Raw genomic sequence first — 18641 nt, forward strand, 5'->3', positions numbered from 1 at the left:
CCCTTATGCAATTTTCATTGATCAGTATTGATGAAGATCATATGATGGCATATAGTATTGATGAAGGCATATAATGCTGAAATTACAAATAATACAATTTAAAGATTGCAACATTTCTGAAATGAAAAGATTTCCAAAGTATTGTTTTTGAACAGAATTCTAAATCAGAGCATGTTTTTTCCATTAACGAGGTTTGCATTGGAACGGAGGTGATTTTCTATTTAGTTTATGCACAATTGTACGTTTTTCCCGATTGTTTTGAGGGCAACATGTTTTAAGCAAATATACTTTTTTGGGGGGTGAATTTAAACAGATGCCGTGCATTGCCTTTTATGCCTTCCGCGATGGACTACATTTGTTGTTCAGCTGCAAATTTGCTGTTCTCATTTTGTTCAGACATCACAAACGAACCCTGAACTCCCTTTGCTGCCAGGCTTTGCCGAGTGAAGACACGTCATTTCAACGTCTGCTTTTGCTCTCCCGCTCTAAATAGAGCTTTACTGTTTAATAAGCTAACAAATCAGTTTTAATGATTTGTTTGTTCTTGTGCTGAGCTCTCAATCCAGTCCCCAAACCAGTCCTGAAGATGGGAAACATCTCCACGGCATTTCTAGCAGTTCTCGATGCAGAAAGTCCAGAGCGTATCCTCCTTAAGAGATCGAGAGTGTGCGATCGGAGAATATTGTTTGTGCCATATGTGTTTATGTTGCTGGCCAGTTGACAGTTCCTTTAGCTGGTTTGTGTTAAGGGCCCAGCTGAGAGCGTAATGAGCCTCTTTCCATTTGTGTGGACCTTTTAGCACCCGCCGCAGAAGTGGCTCTCCAAATGGTGACCACTTACCTGTCTGTCAACAGAGCTCTGAACAAATATCTAGCTGTGTGTGTGTGTTTTCAAACATTTGGGAGAAAGAGAACATCTTACATGATGCGCTGCCGTTTGGCCTCCTCACTGCCTCATGTTTGCAGAAGGAAACATTTTACACGGTCTTCAGTTCCCCAAAATTTAATTCTTCCCCTTCAAATTAAAGTCCTTTTCCACGTCGCGGTCGAAGGAGCCTGTGGTGAGACGCGAGCCAAAGCACACACAATGTGTCGCTATGCTTTAGTAATTATGATGGAGAGACGGCCCATGAAAGCGTGTTTACATTTTGCTGCAAATTAATGCCCACTCTCGGGACACTTGTTTACATACATTTCTCTGTGCAAGGCATTGGCAGATAAGATTTTTTTGGCTTCTCCGTGGCCGTTTTTTGACTCGAGGGAGGGGCGACATGTTGGCTAGAACTGTATAGCTTTTGTTTCTGTATGTCTGAAGTTGCTAAACTTTCCAGTTGTTCTTGAAACCAACTGTTTGTGGCAGTGCACCGGGGTTCACGCGGCAGTCAGCTATGCTCCGTGCAAACGTGCACCTGAGTTGCATCTAATCTAATAATCTGATTTAAAAAAAGAAGGCAAGTTGATTATTTTTGGCCTTCTGTCTAGTGGTTGCATTTATTTGTCATTCTTTATTAAGAAGCTCTTTCATGTGATGGTTATCAGAGTCTGACAATCATTACAGTGAGCATTGTTGCCATTTTTGTCATGTCATATCACAAAAGTAATATATTTTAAATTAACTTATACATAGTGCTCATACTTAGGATTAGTAATTCAAACAAAGCCCAAAACCTAGGCGTTATGTTGGAATTTAGACACACGTTGTTCCAAACCTGTATGACTTGTAGAGATATTTTGATAAATGAAATTCAATGGGGTCCAGTATTTTTTAGACCCTATTTAGTTTTTGAAATATCATCATTTGTTTTTTTTCACAGAAGAAAGTATGTTGTATAGGTTTGGAACTACATGCTGATGAATAAATGATGACAGAATTATAGTTTTTAAGTGAGCTAGCCTTTTGATTTTGAGGTATAACTTGTCTCGCACCATTTGTGCTACGCAGATCGACGATGTCTCATATAAAGCGGCATTTTAAAGAAATGTGTGGTATTACTGTCAGGGAACGGACTTGATGATTTTCACCTGGCATATGATGAAACGGATGAAAAATTCCCCTAAATCTACCTTGAAGGAGGGACTCTTTGACTTGCACCAGTACATATCCACCTAGCAATTACCCAAAACACCCTAGCATTGCACATTGCAAGAAACAATTACTTTTCTTTGTAAAAACAGTTATTGTTTGGATTATATTATCAAATGCATTTTCTCTAGTTTTGGATTTTTAAAAAACACATGTTTAAAATGTAGATGCAACTAATTGATTTGGCTTTTTTTGGTGATTTGTTTTGGTTTTTTATAATAATCATGTTTAAGATTTAGATTATAATTTGTACACTTTCTTTTATTTTTTTTTTTCTTTTCAAAGTAAATAAAACTGATACACTTTTTGGAATACATTTTCCAAAAATCTATCTAGTCTTTAAAATGTCACGTTTAATTGCTGTTTCTTCGTAGTTAATTGAAATTCCTGAATGAAAACTGTTTCTACACCAAATCTTTGTTGGTTTATGAGCTTGAGTAGGTTGTATCTATGTCTTCCTCTGTTTTTGGCATAGAAGTGTGACTCCGAGATCAGCACATGGGGCCTCTTTCTCTCTGCCATCCCAAGAGTCCTGTGAGCATTCGTCTCTTTATGCATGTCTTTTCGGTTTTCGTGGGGTTTGGCTCGAGCCCATGCCTCAGCCACTAAATGACCAAGTCAGGCAAGAGCACTCCTTCACAAATTCGCCTGACGATTTTCCGCGGAAAGTGCTGAATCAGACGTTCGAGCGAGTCCTCTGGCACACGCGCCGCTCTTTGTGTCAGTCTTTCCTCTGCTGACTGAATCAGGACTAGAGTAAACCATATGGAGAGATCTGAGAGCAGACGGCCGTCCTGGAAAGTCACCCCGGTGGATAATGTCGAAAGTCAGAAATCAGGAGTTGTTAATATTACAGAGATTCATGGTTAGCTGTCTCGTATGCATCAAGGGTTATTTCCACGAGGTGCTACTGTTCATGTAAAGACTCTAGTGCTTTTAGTTGAGTAAGAGCCTTTTATCCTTAAATTCACTCTCTGTCTTGGTAATTTTAAAAATTTTCTCATCTGTCGAGCAGCTCTCTCTCACAGGCTCTTCAACAGCTCTGATTGTTTCCTGAGTGCCGAGCCAGAGAGGAAGTTATTGGAGGAGAAGGGTAGAATTTATTAGAGCTAAACACAGAGAGGAAAAGAAAGGGAGCGGGTGAATGAAAGTGATTGGGGAGTTGGAGAATGGTAGAAAGAGATAATATGCAAGAGAGATGTGCTGAGACCAAAAGGGTTTAGTCTCTCAGACAAGCTAATAGTCCTGGAAGGGTGTTGAAGCGTTGTCTCACCACGGACTTTTAAACAAAAACTCACTATTATTTCTTGGAAATCAGGGTTCTGACCCGCAGGACTTGATTAAATGGTATCAAACATGATTAAGATCACATCTGAGGCTCTGAACATATCTAAGCAATTATGTGTAAGCAGATATTTCTAGCTAAACAAACTTCAACATGCATTGTTCTGAAGTGTCCAAATGTAAATGTTATTGCTTTACCACTCAATAGTTTAGAATGGTATTTTTTTTTTTCTACTAAGCAATGTTTAACTGTTTAAGTAAGCAAGAATGTTTAAGTATGTACAGTGGGGTTGTGCATACACTGAGTTGACCAAGTTTTTACTTTTGTGTAGCGTATGAAATGCTGACTTCATTTCTTTTCAAATGGTACCAATTTATTTAATTTATTTTTTTTTGGTTTCAATTCATTTATTTAACATATTTTTTATTTCTTAATTAGCATTTTTTTTTTTTTTTTAATTTTTTTTAAAAAAATGTATTTAGACATAATATAGAAATAATATTTAGTATTTGTTTTTCATATTTTTTGTTTTTTGGTTATTGGATGTATATTGTTTTTTGTTATTTGCCAGAATTTTAATATTGGTGCATTGCATTTTTCTAGTGTTATTTTATATTATCCTCCAACAAATGCAATTTTTAACGTATAAGAACGTCCAGCCTAGACTCTTTGGACTTCTGTACGTTAGCTGTATGCTGATTTCTAAAAAAATATAAATATTTTAGGCTTTTTAGGTAGTAAAACAAATAGAAATGTAGTTCTAGTCAAACTAAGTTGACCTTCTGCTAAATGATTAAATGTAAATGTTCTAAGGTTGGCCACCCATAGGTTTTATGATGGTCAGTTCCTGGTGTGTGGCCTTGGGTCTGAAGACCATAAACGGTGTGTAGACTATCAAAGCCAATGAGCTAAAAAAGAGAAACAGACTAGAGCGAATCTCAGGTTTGCCTATGTTTGTCACTCTTGGGCCCACGTATATCCGTTCCTTCAGACATGTTCAGACTTGGGCTGCCGCGACGATCATGTGAACAGACACTGAAGTGTGAGAAAAAAAAAAAAAGCTTGAACCAATCACATTCTCAGATTTTCATTAACCCACCCATTATATTTGCATATACAGTATGCTTTGCCATATAAATCAGTGTTTTTTTTAACAACTACGTGATTTCTAATAATCCTCATTTGCCAGCCACAAAAGGCAAAAGTGATGTTGGGAAGATGCCACTTCCCAAGAATAGCCTGAGTCATACTCTCTCAGACTAGTTTAAGAGGTTATCTTCTGCTTAGATGAATCATCCCTAGTAAGGGATGGTCTAACATGAGTTTCCTCTCCAGTATAGGAAGTGCGCTTCATGAACTTTTGGCCGTAGTTGGAAATCAGTGCTGGACAATGAGAAGAAGAGAAGGAGACGCTCTAAACGTCTTTATCTGTAATCTGAACCCAACCAGCAGCTGCTGCTACACTTGTCCAGCCCTGTTGTTCTCTCACTGCTGACTGTGTGTGTGTTTTTGAGAAGGAGCTGAACACACTGAAGAGTATTCGGTGTGTATGCTCTTGCGTGAGTGAAGGGGGGTGTGTTGTGGAGGCTGCCCGGAGGGATATGCTCCCTGGGGGCGACTATTGCCAACAAGTGTTCCAGCTGCAACAGTTTCCTAACAAATCTCACATTCTAAGTTGCGTTCGACAGGAAAAACAGTTGGAAGACATTTGTTGAAAGAGCTTTGTGCATTAGTTCAAATACTAAAAAAGGGAGTTCTTGCTCTTGTAAATACTTAAATTCTAAGTCATTTTGCCCTCACTCTTAAAAATTTAGGCTCCAAAAGGAGGTTTTTGCATCTGTGCCATAGAAGATCCACATTGGGCTCCTCAGAGAACCTGTAGTTAAACAGTTCTAAAAAGGACCATTTTTTTCGTAGTGTGAAAAACACTTAAAAAAATCTAAAGAACCCTTTTTCCATTATAAAGAACCTTGGAGAGTTTCGATGGATGCTGAAGGTTCTTCTTGGAATCATTGGTTTCCAATAAAATAACCTTTATTTTTAAGAGTGTAGGCTACACTCTTAAAAAAAAAAGGTTATTTTTTTGGCATTGATGGTTCCATCAAGAACCTTTAACATCCATGGAATCTTTCCATTCCACAAAAGGTTATCAAAACCTTTTTTGATTATGAAGAACCTTGGAAAGGTTCCATAGATGTTGAAGGTTCTTTATAGAACTGTTGATGCACTAAAGAACCTTTATTTTTAATAGTGCAGGCTAGTTGTGACACCTTAGCTCAGTTCCACCAGGTCTTCTATATCTCTGTGTTTAGGTTTCATATCTGACAGGTATGGTATGTCCAACAGAAGGAAAAACAAAAGGTAGGTTCTGGTCGTAAGGGTTGGCTCCCATTAACATCCCCCGCATCCCTTATTTTGCTGGCAGGTCAGCTTGAAGACCTCCCTCCTGGACAGGATCCTCCACTCGCTTGTTTCCCGCCAAAAATGTCCGCCTGGGATGACTAATGCGCAGATGTACTCCAGCGCTCGCTCCATGCGCTGGAAAGTCCCTCCGCTCCTCTGTCAGTTAGCGGAGACCCTGAAATGTTATAAGATGACTTACTGAGACTAGAAGAGACTTTATAAAACCCAAGATGTGGAGATGCAGGATGAGTTATGTTGAGACCTTCTTTGAGAAACCTAGCACATTTACAGAAATGGGATTGGGATTGTGACAGCCTGACTTCTCGTAAAATTGTTTTGAGATAATGGAAAATCCAAATTTGGATTAAATCCCACAGTTGAGTCATGAATCTCTCTCTGATTAACCTGATTTCTCCTGAGAATCCTCCATTTCTTGGTAAAATAAGATGAAGTTTAAATATGATAAATATGATCACATTTCTAGTTAGTCTATTTTTTCTATTCTATTTCATTTAATAAAAAAGTCCATTATATTTCTGAGTGTGTGTATGTATGTGTATGTGTGTGTGTGTGTGTATGTATGTATGTATGTATGTATATATATATATATATATATATATATATATATATATATATATATATATATATATATATATATAGTTCAAATAGTTTATAGTAGGCCTACGTTTTTTTTGTTTTTTGTTTTAAGATTGATATTAGTTTGATTTTATAAATATCCAATTCAAAAGTTTTTGGTTATCTGCTTTGAAATGAAAATTTATATTTTGAAGCTGATAACCAATACTGGCTACAAAATACAACAATTTATAATTTTTGTTTCAAATTAAATGGATTTGCTGGACGATTTCATATTTCTCATTCTTTTTCACTTCCTGGCAAAGACAGGAAGCCTTTTTAGCGCTAATGCAACATAATTGATAATGGTTGATGTTTTATCTGTGTATTTTATTCCTCTCATTCTGTTACAGAGAATGATGGGAAATGTAGTTTGGTGGCACAAGTGTGTTTCTTCATAAACCAAGCTTTATTGCTATTCTTCATCAGCAGTTCATAATATGTACTAGCTAAATTATACGTAAACTACAGTTTATTATGATGATTAGCAATTATTTCCACCATTTAATCAACGTGCCTGCAGCTGAATTCACCATTCACTTCATGTTCAGTCCTCTGTTTCTTGTACATGTGCATCTTGTGTGTGACCACAATGTCTGACTTCGAGTCATAAACAACCTCTCTAAGAGGAAAATCCGAAAAGGCCACCGAGTAAACCTCAATCAGTGCCCCTTTCCTGGAACCGTCTTATGACTAAGTCTTTATGATTCTGGTAAGAATAGTCTGGCAACTTTTTCCCCCTCCTTCACACCAGACTCCTCCATAAGTCCATGCCAGATTCCATGGTTGGAAGTGGGAAAAACTGGCTGTAAGTCCATGTTTTGTAATTGATATTAGATCATACTGAAGTAAGTTTCCCTGGGCTTTCTCCTACAGAGATCATGAGGAATCCAGTGAACCCGGAGAATCGTTGCCGGAGCCAACTCAGTACTTCAGCTGACAACAATACGTACTGTGTTGGAGCTCTGTGAGATAGTGGGCAGGGAGGGCTTGTGTTCATTCAATGGGGTCTGAATGAATGTGTGAGCTGCATGGCGTTCACTGCATTATTTACATTCCTGGACCACATGGAAATTCTTCAGCATTATATACTGACTGAGAGCTCTGTTTGGTTCGGGAGGGAGAGAGAGGAGGCGGGAAAGAGGAGGTTGTTTGCCTGTGACTAAATATGTGTGCCATGTCATTCAAAGTTAAGTCCCATCTGCCTTATGGGAAAATGAAGTTTGTGTGTTTGCATCGGCTTCATCGCATGGAGCTAAATGGCCTTCAGCGTTGCAGGATGAGTGTGTTTGTTTTGCAACAGATGTTTTGCAGTTGTGTCTGTCTGGCCTTATTCTTGCTCACTTGCCATGTCTCTTTTTGAAAGAAACTGAAAGTTCATGTTTGCAATGTTGCTTTAAGATGAAAGGGTGAGATAGAAGGAGAACACACTGCCAGATGTTAGTTGCAATTAGTATTAAAAATAAACCCTTTTTCTTTGTTCTTTGTTGCCAAGGCATTGCATCAGTGTGTTTTTCAACTGCTGGTTTGTTTCTTTTTTATTTTTGCTCCTCCGGGACACCGTTTTGGGAATTTGAATTCATAACTTTGAAGGCATTTATTATTTGCTACCACTGTGGGATTAGCAAAAAAGGTGTTGTTAAACCCAAACACACACACGCACACAGTTATACATGGTTAAATCATTTTAAAAAAGTGTTTTTATTTACTTACCAAAGTATCAAAAATTATCACACACACTTATTTATTTATGCATGTTTATATGTAATTTACTTTAATAATTACACACACGCACACTTATATGTATGCAATTTATAAATATAATTTATTTTAATTATTTTCCTATATATTTATTATTATTATTATTATATGTTTTACTTGTTTTTTGTACTTTTATTTGTATTATTTATTGTTTTATTTTTCCTTGAAACTTGTTTTACAGTTCCTGGTTTGTCTCCTTACTTTTAATCTCTTTTTTTTTCAGTTTATTATTCATTACTGCACTTAAAAAAACAGTACCATGGTTTTTGCATAAAAATAAGCCATGGTGATTTTATTCGACCATGACGTTTATACCAAGGCAAGTCAAATTTATTTGTATAGCGCTTTTCACAGTACACATTACTTCAAAGCAGCTTTACAAAAAAAAAAAAAAAAAATCATGTTAATGTTAATATTTCAACACCACGTCTTTGAAGTACCTCACAGTAAAGTTTTTCAGTGTGCCATAGTATATGAATTTGGTATTCGTTTTAATTTATGCATTGATAAGTCACACACAGGCCACTTTCCCACTGTTAGCTGAACTACTAGCTCTTTCTTTATCAGGAGTGCAGAGAACGCTCAAGTCCCTAGGCTTGCTGATGTTGCGTTCTGTCCAAAACAATCCCACTGTTTTTCAGACTCCGAATGGATGTCTAAATTGGTCAGTCCTCCCCTCCCCTCCCTCCTGCTCTGCCCCCCCCCCCACCCCAACACCCCTTGACTCCAGCACTCCTCCCTCCTTCACCTCCCCCTCCCCTCATCCTTTGCTCGCCTCTCCTTATTTGGGCAGAGTGCTTGGGAGCGTAGGGTGGCGAAGAGAGTAGAGCGAGAGGGGGCTCAGTTGACATAAGGGAGAGAGAGAGAGAGAGAACTAACACCGCACTTCCTTAATAAGGACATGTCTGGAATTTAAGCCCAACTCTCCAATAGAACGGCTTCTCCGTGCTCCCCGTGCACACACTCGTCTCTCACCCTCTCCCCCAGTGTGCACACACAAGCTAAATGGAGAGCTTTTTCAAAGCATGCAGTCATGTCTTATTTACTCAAAGTTTGCTCGTTTGTGTTACCTCACATAATGTGATTATATTTGGTGACATGGCAGAAATCACTGCGTATAGATTTGTAGAGTATGATATAGTTAGTGGTGAGCAGCAATCAAAGTTTATGAGTGTGTTCATGATTTTAGCTGGTGGTTTCATTGGTAACACCATTTGTGATGCCAGTATTAATGAAAAGTCATTTTCATTGACTGAAATAAAGCTTAAATATAAATATTAGATGAAAATCCCAAAATAAACTTGCCTTGGCAACTAACTGAAATAAGTTCAAGTCATACATGCTAAGATTACTAAAACTAAAATAGCAAATTAAAAGCTCAGCTAAATATAATGCTATAAATATAAATGAAAAATGAAAAACTAATAAAAAATTATTAAAGGACATAAAGTTACTAAAATTTAAGATAAAATTAAAATGAACATGGAAAATATTAAAAATACAAATTAATTCAAAATATTAATATATGCTATAGTGGTGTATAAATGATGATAAAATAATTGCTGTTCATCAGTTTTTAATCATCAGTATCTCATTATTTATCAATTTATTTCTCTCATGTTTCTTCCCAAAGAGACCTTCTCTCGTTTTTGCTTTCCTGAGGGTTTTGTTTAAAAAAAAAAAAAAAAAAAAAAAAGGTAAATGACTGAAATGTTTGTTAATGCAATCTTTTTATGTAACAAGTAGTGATTTGCATTTTACACCTTTTCCGACTACACTGGAAATTTACACAAGGTTAAAAAAAGCTATAATATATACAATCCAAATACAAAATGAATGTTAATCCCATAAGTATGTGCTACTGAAATCAGCGTGAATCACCTACAACACCCTAATATTTTGGCACTAATTTTCTACATTTATTTTGCTTTAATTCTAGATCATCGTCTTTTACAACTCCATTTGACTGTTTTGTATCATAGGCTTAATGCAGTGTAGCTCAGGCTTGAGGTTAAATGTAGTGTGTGACTGGATAAAAAGTCTGTACAGGATATTAAGTTTATATTTGAGAAACTAATGCGTAATTGTTTCAAATGTTGGTTCTAATGCAGGATTAGAAATTTTGTAACTTCTCTGGGGAACATCCAGTGACTGTGACCATCCTGATTTCACAGGATCAATGGTGTTACGTGTCGCCTGAGAGGCAAATGTAATTTGGAAATGCATCGCTAATTGTCCTCCCTTCAGCGTTTGATTGCGCTGAGGTCTGAGGCCTGCAATGTCGAAAAGTAATTAGGACGCTCGCATATTCCACTGCTCTCCCGGCCATTATTTTGCTCATTCTGTGTCTTTGGGCTGCCAAGTCAAGCTTATTCTTTCAGTGTGCGTGTAACCAGAGCGTTTGAATATCCCCAAAGGAAAGTCTCAATCGAGTCGGCCGTATTTACCCAAGCTGCGTTTTTTCGTCAACATCAGCAGAAAGTGAAATAAAAGAATGAAATATGTGGGCACACCAGTGACTCCTGGGACCCGATCCTCATGAACAATACCATGCGAAAAAGAGGCAGCCTGAAAAACGCTTAAGATCCCTTAACCATTTTCAGACATTTAGACGGCCACATTGGACCGCGTGCTCCCGACCACAAGCATTTTTGCAGGCTAGTCCTAATTGTCTAATCCTTTTAAATGGAGCTTTATATAATGTTGAAAATTCATTTGTCATTTTGGAAGCGTTTGAAAAAAGGAAATGGTAATAAGAGTCACAGTTGCTGCTGTCTTCATCAGCCAGTGCCCAAAACTATGGGTGCACACGACTAAAGGGAGCGGTTTTGAAAGAGGATTTATTAGCTTAATCTTTATGTCCACAATAAAGTAACATTTTCTTTCTCTCTGCCTCTCTTTCCTTGTTTCTTTCTTGCAGTACTTGTGTAGCGTGGGGGCTCGTGCCAGGGCCCGGTAGGAGCCGGCACCATTGCGTCCAACAAGTGGAGTGCCAACGGCAGCCCGGAGCAGGGGCTGGAGGATGGGGGTGATGAGCTGGACAAGGCCATGGATGGAGACGCCGAGGGCGTCTGGAGCCCCGACATCGAGCAGAGCTTTCAGGAGGCACTGGCTATATATCCGCCCTGCGGCCGGCGCAAGATCATCCTGTCGGACGAGGGCAAGATGTACGGTAAGTGAGCTTGCAATGCATTCATGTGCTGAAGTGGAAGTTGTGATGCACAAATCCTTTTACATCAGCATTCGACAAGTCCAGGGCTTAACGCTAAGGATTTCTTCTACTGGCCTGGTTTATAACACTGATTTTTTTCTGCTGGCCAGATTGGCCCTGCCACAAAAAATTAAATAGTCACTGCTATCATTGTTTTTGATCTACGTTATCTTGTATTCTAATAAGTAAGCTTATATGACACCAATATTTTAGATACCAATTAAATTTTACAACTCTCAATTTCAATTTCGATACCACAACAAAAAACACTAGCCAAAAATAAATAGAAAATAATATAATATATAAATATAAAATGATTAAAGACAAGTGAACAGCCAGAAAATATGAAAACAAATAAACAAATTTCAAGTAAAAGCACAATTAAAAATATATCACAAAGATAGAAATAAAATGATGTTTTAGGTTTTTATGTTTGTAGATGTTCAGGTGCAGAAACTGAAAAAGCATATAAAATAACATTTTCATATTATTCACTCTGTGTTGCACTCTGATTTTTCAATCATTTGAAATTAGAGGCTACCACTGCATGTTATTCATGAATTGATCCAAACAAAAAGTGCAATGTTTGATTTATATTAGACTGTATAATTTCAAAACCTGAAGCAAAAACAGAATGGACTGACTTTGTGAAATTTTGCTACATAAAACATCTGCATGAAACAGAAACAGCAGACGTGCTGAATGAGATGCAATTTCACTCTCTGACAGCAGGTGGTGCTTATGGAACAGTAATACAGTGTTTCCTTAGTTACTACTGTAAACACAGCAGCGCTGTGTGTATTATACGGAGGCAAGATGAATAAGACAATGCCATGTAAACTTTTCTGAAAACAGCCAGTTCCCCTCAGAAACACATTCAGTTTTATTTGGATATTCTTCCTATATTTCATGAACTGTGATCTTGTTTTGGCTGCTATAGTATTTTCTCCTCTTTGCGTCCGTCTTTAACATCTCTGGCCTCTGTAAATGTCAGTTTACAGACTTATTATAATAATGTAAAATTTCCACAAAAATGGCATTTTGGAAAATGATTGCAATGCAGTTAGTGGGCAAGCACGGAACATAAGATCTGAAATAAAACAAATGGCCAGTCGATCGGTGCATCTGTACTCCACTTTATAAATAAGATATGAATTAATCATTATAAAAAGCTACAAAGTTACTTGTCAAGATGGGTATTTTGATTTACTTTTGTATGCATTTGCATGCATCAGCTGTCTATGTGCACTGTTCACACAGGGCACAGTGTGTGAGGACTGAATGTAGTTGTCTTTCATGCCCAAATGCTTTTAAATTGCTTGAATTTTTTAATGAACAAGGCTTAAAAACACATACATATGATAAACTTTTGTGATGACACTGCAGTTGCCCGATCGTTTTTCACACTGGCCATCGGGCAGTCCTTATTGTCGAGCCCTGAAGTCACTATGCTGTTGGATGCTAGTGTGAGCATTAAACTCTGTGTTTGTTATGTTGAATTTAAACTTTGTGCTCTCATTTAGGGCTGCAACTAGGGTTTGGCGATATACCAGTAGACGCGATTAACCTGTAGGTTTGTCAACCGGTAGAGATTTTGGACTGTCGTCTCTATCGCGGTTACACACTAACGTGACATTAATGTGGTCATGAAACTGCATAATTTGTGCCTGTTTTTAAGCATTGCGGTTTAAAAGCGAGTGATTTTAAGCGGTGGAAGTGCAATCAGCAGCGAAAGAGAACTCATTTCACTGTATGTGCACGCTGTCAGAGAAGACGGTGCTCATAGAACTCGGGAGTATTGAGTTATTTTTGCCACTTTATAGGCCTAAAAAGGGTTAAATACACACACTTTTATCTGTCAAAATGCCCGTCTTTGCATGTATCCTCGTAAATACTAAAGTACTTTAGGAGAATGCAAACAGCTGAGAAAGACAACACGTGTAACAGTATATTGGAACTGGCATCTCTTAAAGTGACAGCAGTCTAATATTCCTGCTGTCTGTCATTCATGTTAATCAAACAACAAAAGAAAATCTCTTACTGAATCACTTCATGGCTTAATGAGCTCAATTTTTTGAAAATCACAAAAAATCTCTTTTTTTTTTTTTCACTTGTTTTGCCTGAAGCTCATAATTAGCCTGTGCACGTTCTGACTCATTTTGCCAGCACAGGTCACATTTATGGATTAACAGACTATAAAACAGCTGTATCAGAAAGTTAGTGGGACACAACCAGCGAATCTATTGCAAAAATTGGGAACATAATCAAATCCAGTTGTGTTAATCAAACAACAAAAGAAAATCTCTTACTGCTCTTGACTAAATCACTTTTGTAAATTTAATAAGAAGAAATATACATTTAATTTAAACAGTGAAGAATATGCTGTTTTTTTAACATTTGATTACTTTATACAATGTATGTAGCATTTCTTATTGATTTGTTCTACTGTAGTTTTATGTCCTTTTGCTTGTAATTAGTTTCTTATTAATATTTAATCGCTGACTGTTTACTTGTCTTTTTTGTGATATTGATAAGAATTATGAAATTTCTATGGTATCAAAAATTTTGATATAAATAAGTAAATTGTGATATATATCGTTACCGTAAAATAAAATTACTTATTTCGTGATTTTAGTCATATCACCCACCCCTAGCTGCCAGCCACCATAATTTATTTTGTTAACTGGTTAATATGATTTCTCAAATTTTATTTCCTTTCATATTGTTATTGATGATAGCCTGTTATTCCGCATCTGGCCCAACATTGTCTTTCAAATAACAGGCAAATTGAAACTGAATTTTAAAAGTGTGAGAACATACTGATTGTACTGATTGTTTGTTGCAGCAATGTTTATTTCGCCTCCTAATTGTAAATGCTCATTTAAAATGAATCACTGCCAGTATGAATTGTGTTTTCGTTGTACTGGGTAGCCCAGTCCTCATGTAGCTTTTAACTAACAAATATATATTTATTTGATATAAAGGAAGTAATTCTTGGCTTCTGCCGCCCAAACTGAATTTTGCAGGAACTTCACATTGTATTCATCAATGAAAGAGAATTTTAAAAACACACACAGTTCAACAGCCGAGATCGTATCGCTGCAGTGCAGTTTTTGTGATGGAGGTTTTTTTGTGCATTTGATGGTTGCAAGACAAGTGTTTCTAGATAGAATGGCTTATGGGAGGGGTGGCGAAAGGAGGGATGGAAACTAGAGAAAAGATAAAAGGGCGGGAGATAATGGGCTGATAGTGCCGGGTATATCCGACACGCTTTCATCCACGTACACGATCCACTCGAGGATCCCTTTGTGCATACCTTTGTGAATAAATCCATGCATGTGTACGCATTCATGAAGCATCATAAAATGTCTCATGCTTGTACGCCATCTGCTCTCTTACGTAATCTCGTATTTAGTCATGCTGAAATAGCCATTCACTAGCAGCCGTCAGTGGCTTCGTATTATGATGTAGGTGTTTCGGTTTTGTTCGATAAACGTAGGTTCTCGTTCACTAATACTCCCACGTACCTTACAAACACACATACGTGCATGTCTTAGCCAGCAGTTGTGTTTTTCAGAGCACATAAAACAGGCCTATACTTGTCCTGGAGCAACTACAGGACCGACAGAAGACAGGTTTCTCAAGAACATATCGCTCTTTCTGTCGCTTCTCTGTCCCTGTTTGCTTGCTGCCCCCTTCTCTTTTTTCATTTAGCCTCAAACTGGTTGTATTTGTCATCTCAGATCATTAGCAGCTCTTTTTTCCCAGCCCTGTGAGAGAGTTGTCGTTTATTTTCCTTCTGCCTCCCTCTCACCCAGTTGAAAAAGTGGCAAAACCAGCTCTGTTTGTCTTGCTCAATCAAGGTTTGTTCCCCCACAAGATTTCACTTACCCTCCCGCCTCCATTTTTTTTCTTTTTTTCTTACTAGTTCCTCCTCCTAAGCAAGGGAGGTCTGCCCCTGAGGCACAGCACTTTAATGACTCCAGGTGCAAAGTAGTATTTCCAGTGTTAAAGCGTTAAACTCTCATTAGACTGAACAACATGAGGATGAGAATTTGTGAATGCTAACTTTTTTTAGTGGCGCAAGGTGAAGCATTCTCAATGTTGCACTTAGAGGCCATTTGAGTAAATGTTCTATTTCTGCTGTCAGTTTTCTGTCTTTGAAACAGTTCAAAGATAATCTTGCTTAGCAAGTTGGTTAAACTATAGATAGCTGCCTGAATGACTCAGACCTTTAAAAAGTAACTTTATCGCCCCCATTGGGGACTTAGTTGACACGCCATTAACAAGAAAGCATGTTTAGCATGTAAAGTGGGACCATGGACTTGTGTAATAGACTCTGTCAAATATATTTCTATTCTATTCTAAAACGGTTTAGAGTTTGTGACCTGTGCTGGCAAAATTAGGCAATTTTTCAAAAATAAGTTATTGTTATTTTCATATTCTCTATAAAAAACCTTCAAAATGATATATTCTCATTCATGCATGTTCCTTTCAAAACAGAAACCAAAATGCAAGATGCAAGTGCTTTGCTTCTGATGGACAAATATGCTTTTTAAAACAAAGAAGATGGACCTCTCAGAAAATGTACAAATGAAGATAATTTTACATGTTTAATTACTAAGTGGAGAATTGGGATCACTAGATCGAGGGCATAATTCATATTCAACCAAAATTGTATTTTTTTGTTTAATTACTAAGTGGAGAATTGTTTTTTTTTTTCAAAATTGTATTTTTTTCCCCTTTTTTTCCACTTGTTTTGCCTGAAGCTCATAATTAGCCCGTGCACATTCTAACTCATTTTGCCTGCACGGGTCACATTTATGGATTTACAGACTATAAAACAGCTGTATCAGAAAGTTAGTGAGACACAACCAGCAAATCTATTGCAAAAATTGGAAAAAATAAGCAAATCCGGTTTAACTCTTGCCTTGTGTATTCATAATTTGCAGATGTATGCTCCAGTTTGGCTGGATTGGGAGGGTTCAGGTGTTTGGCGTTGGTCCCCTCCTCCTCAAACTGTCTGCTCGCCTTCCTCCTCCTCAGAGAAACAGACAAGACAAAACCCAAGTGCTGGTTTGAATTAGCAAGCCAAGCCTAGAGATACAAACCAGACTGGGAGAAAGCAAGGCAAACTGACAGAAAGTGTCCTGAACACAGCACAGAGTTGGTGAAGAAACGTTGAGGTTCTTTTAGGGTTGCAGTTGTCTTTTCCTTGAAGAACACAATGTTAAATGCAACTGCTGTGTTCGTATGCATTCTTTGTTCTTGTGCATTGCTCTTTCAAAAAATGTGTTTTATTTCAACACGTTTAATTTAGTTTAGACTAATTTCAAAGATGTATATGGGACATATACGTTCCTTACTTTAATACAGGCTGCTCAGGAAACACATTTGCAGAAACCAGTCTGGGAATACTGATTTAAGTGCTGTTTGCACCTGCATGAGGTTTGAATCACTGCTGAGGGACTGATTATAAATCAGTCAAAGTCCCCTGGCTGCTGCTTCATAGTGAGCTTCCTACCTAGGCAGAATTTGTAGGTGTCATAGGCAGCTCCCAGTGCAAAAGTATGACAGTGACAGTGACAGTGACGTGACATACAGCCAAGTATGGTGAGCCATACTCGAAACTTGTGCTCTGCATTTAACCCATCCAAAGTGCACACACACAGCAGTGAACACACACACACACACACACACACACACACACACACACACACACACACACACACACCTGGAGCAGTAGCTAACAAAAGAATGCAACTATGTAACATACATTAGCCAAGTTTCCATCCAGTTTTTGTGCTGTTTTGTTATTGAAAAAAGAATATGTATATAAAAAAAAAGTAAAATCGCTGTTTACAGCCTGTTTCCATCCAACTGCCCTTTTACCGAAAAAATGGTGTGCATGATGACATCATCCCTAAAAAAAAATATGTCTCATTAGTTTTGGTGTATCGCAAAAATAAATTGCCCTTAAGCTGTTTCCATAATTTTACCTATTGCGTAAATTATATAGGCTAGTAGCCTGTTCTTCATCCATTTGAAACAAAACTTTATTATATGGCCTATTATTAAAATGTAAAGTTTTTAACAAGTGTCATGAGTTGTTTTTTTTTTTTTTTTTGTACTTTGTTTTAGACATAGAATAATTGATCAGCAAGCATTATTCATAAAAAGGTGCAGTTGTATCTTTTTTGGACATGGGGGTATGGTGGTCACACTGAATGGCACGGACTACAGGCTATTTAAACTGAGCAGTGCACTATAAAAAATAACGTAAACGTAGGCTACTACAGGAACATCAAATTAAGATAAGTATGTTTGTGAGGTAACTCGTCTTTTTCTTACCAAATATAAAATAATTTTAGAAGCAGTTTAATAATATGAATATGATTTAATGCGCTTTTGAACTAAAGGGAAGCAGTGGTTTAACTTGAGCAACACCATGAATACAGACGCTGCCTATAGCCTAATTCTCCCTTGAGACAGCACATTTTTTTGTATTAAAGCCCCTTTTCTCTACAAAATGTTTTTTGCTACATTTGAAGTATTGATATAGAATTTATGCGCTGAAGTTAAACGGAAAAAGATAATGTCGACACATGAAAAAGTTATCGATAAATGCCATTTCCATCAGCTATATCGGTAAAAATTTTTGAAGCGCTAAATATTTTTCCGTAAAAAATCCTCGGATGGAAACCTTTCCTTTTGATTTGGCCATATTCGAAGGGAGTCCCAGAATGCATTTTGACAAGTTTCCATCGCCCTGTTTTTATGCACATTTTGATTTGGTGGTGGTTTTAGACTAGTGAAGCCTCTCAAATGTTGTTTTGGTCGATCTGCATGGGTTGAGCGATGTCTACAAAATTGGCATCGGAGGATGTCTACAGTGAAACATTGCAATGGACGATGACATTTGGGGGGGGGGGGGGATTTGCAGATCATGAGCACCACTGATAAACATCTAATCTTGTAAAATGTGTTGTAAGTATTGCTGCTTCATAGTATAAACAGAGTACGTGCGATCGCGAACCTTGAGATTCGATGCCAAGCAGTTTCGATGCCAGGCATATTATCGGCCCAACCCTAGTTCTGCAATGCCTGAGCCAAAGTTTGTCGTCAAAGTATTTCTGTATAAGTGCCTCGCAGAACTGTCTTACATGACTGCGTTCCCAAACAACAGGCATCCACCTCCAAAAGCAATGACCTCATTTGTTTCGTCTGCTCGCTCGTAATTTATTGTATATGAAAATTATTATT

The 18641-nt window shown here is 37.6% G+C and overlaps 1 protein-coding gene across 8 annotated transcripts in view; it reads left to right on the plus strand.

Moving 5' to 3' along the window:
* LOC109091683 (transcriptional enhancer factor TEF-5-like) overlaps nt 1–18641 on the plus strand; it is a 38652-nt gene that overhangs the window by 2539 nt on the left and 17472 nt on the right. For all 8 annotated transcript variants that reach the window (XM_042726602.1, XM_042726607.1, XM_042726604.1 and 5 more), the window contains exon 3: nt 11088–11339. In XM_042726602.1, coding sequence (XP_042582536.1) covers nt 11216–11339 — 124 coding nt within the window. In that variant the 5' untranslated portion in view covers nt 11088–11215. The remainder of the gene's footprint in view (nt 1–11087; nt 11340–18641) is intronic.

Source organism: Cyprinus carpio, chromosome B6 (genome assembly GCF_018340385.1).
Source record: "Cyprinus carpio isolate SPL01 chromosome B6, ASM1834038v1, whole genome shotgun sequence".
In the NCBI taxonomy this organism is placed as follows: Eukaryota; Metazoa; Chordata; class Actinopteri; order Cypriniformes; family Cyprinidae; genus Cyprinus; species Cyprinus carpio.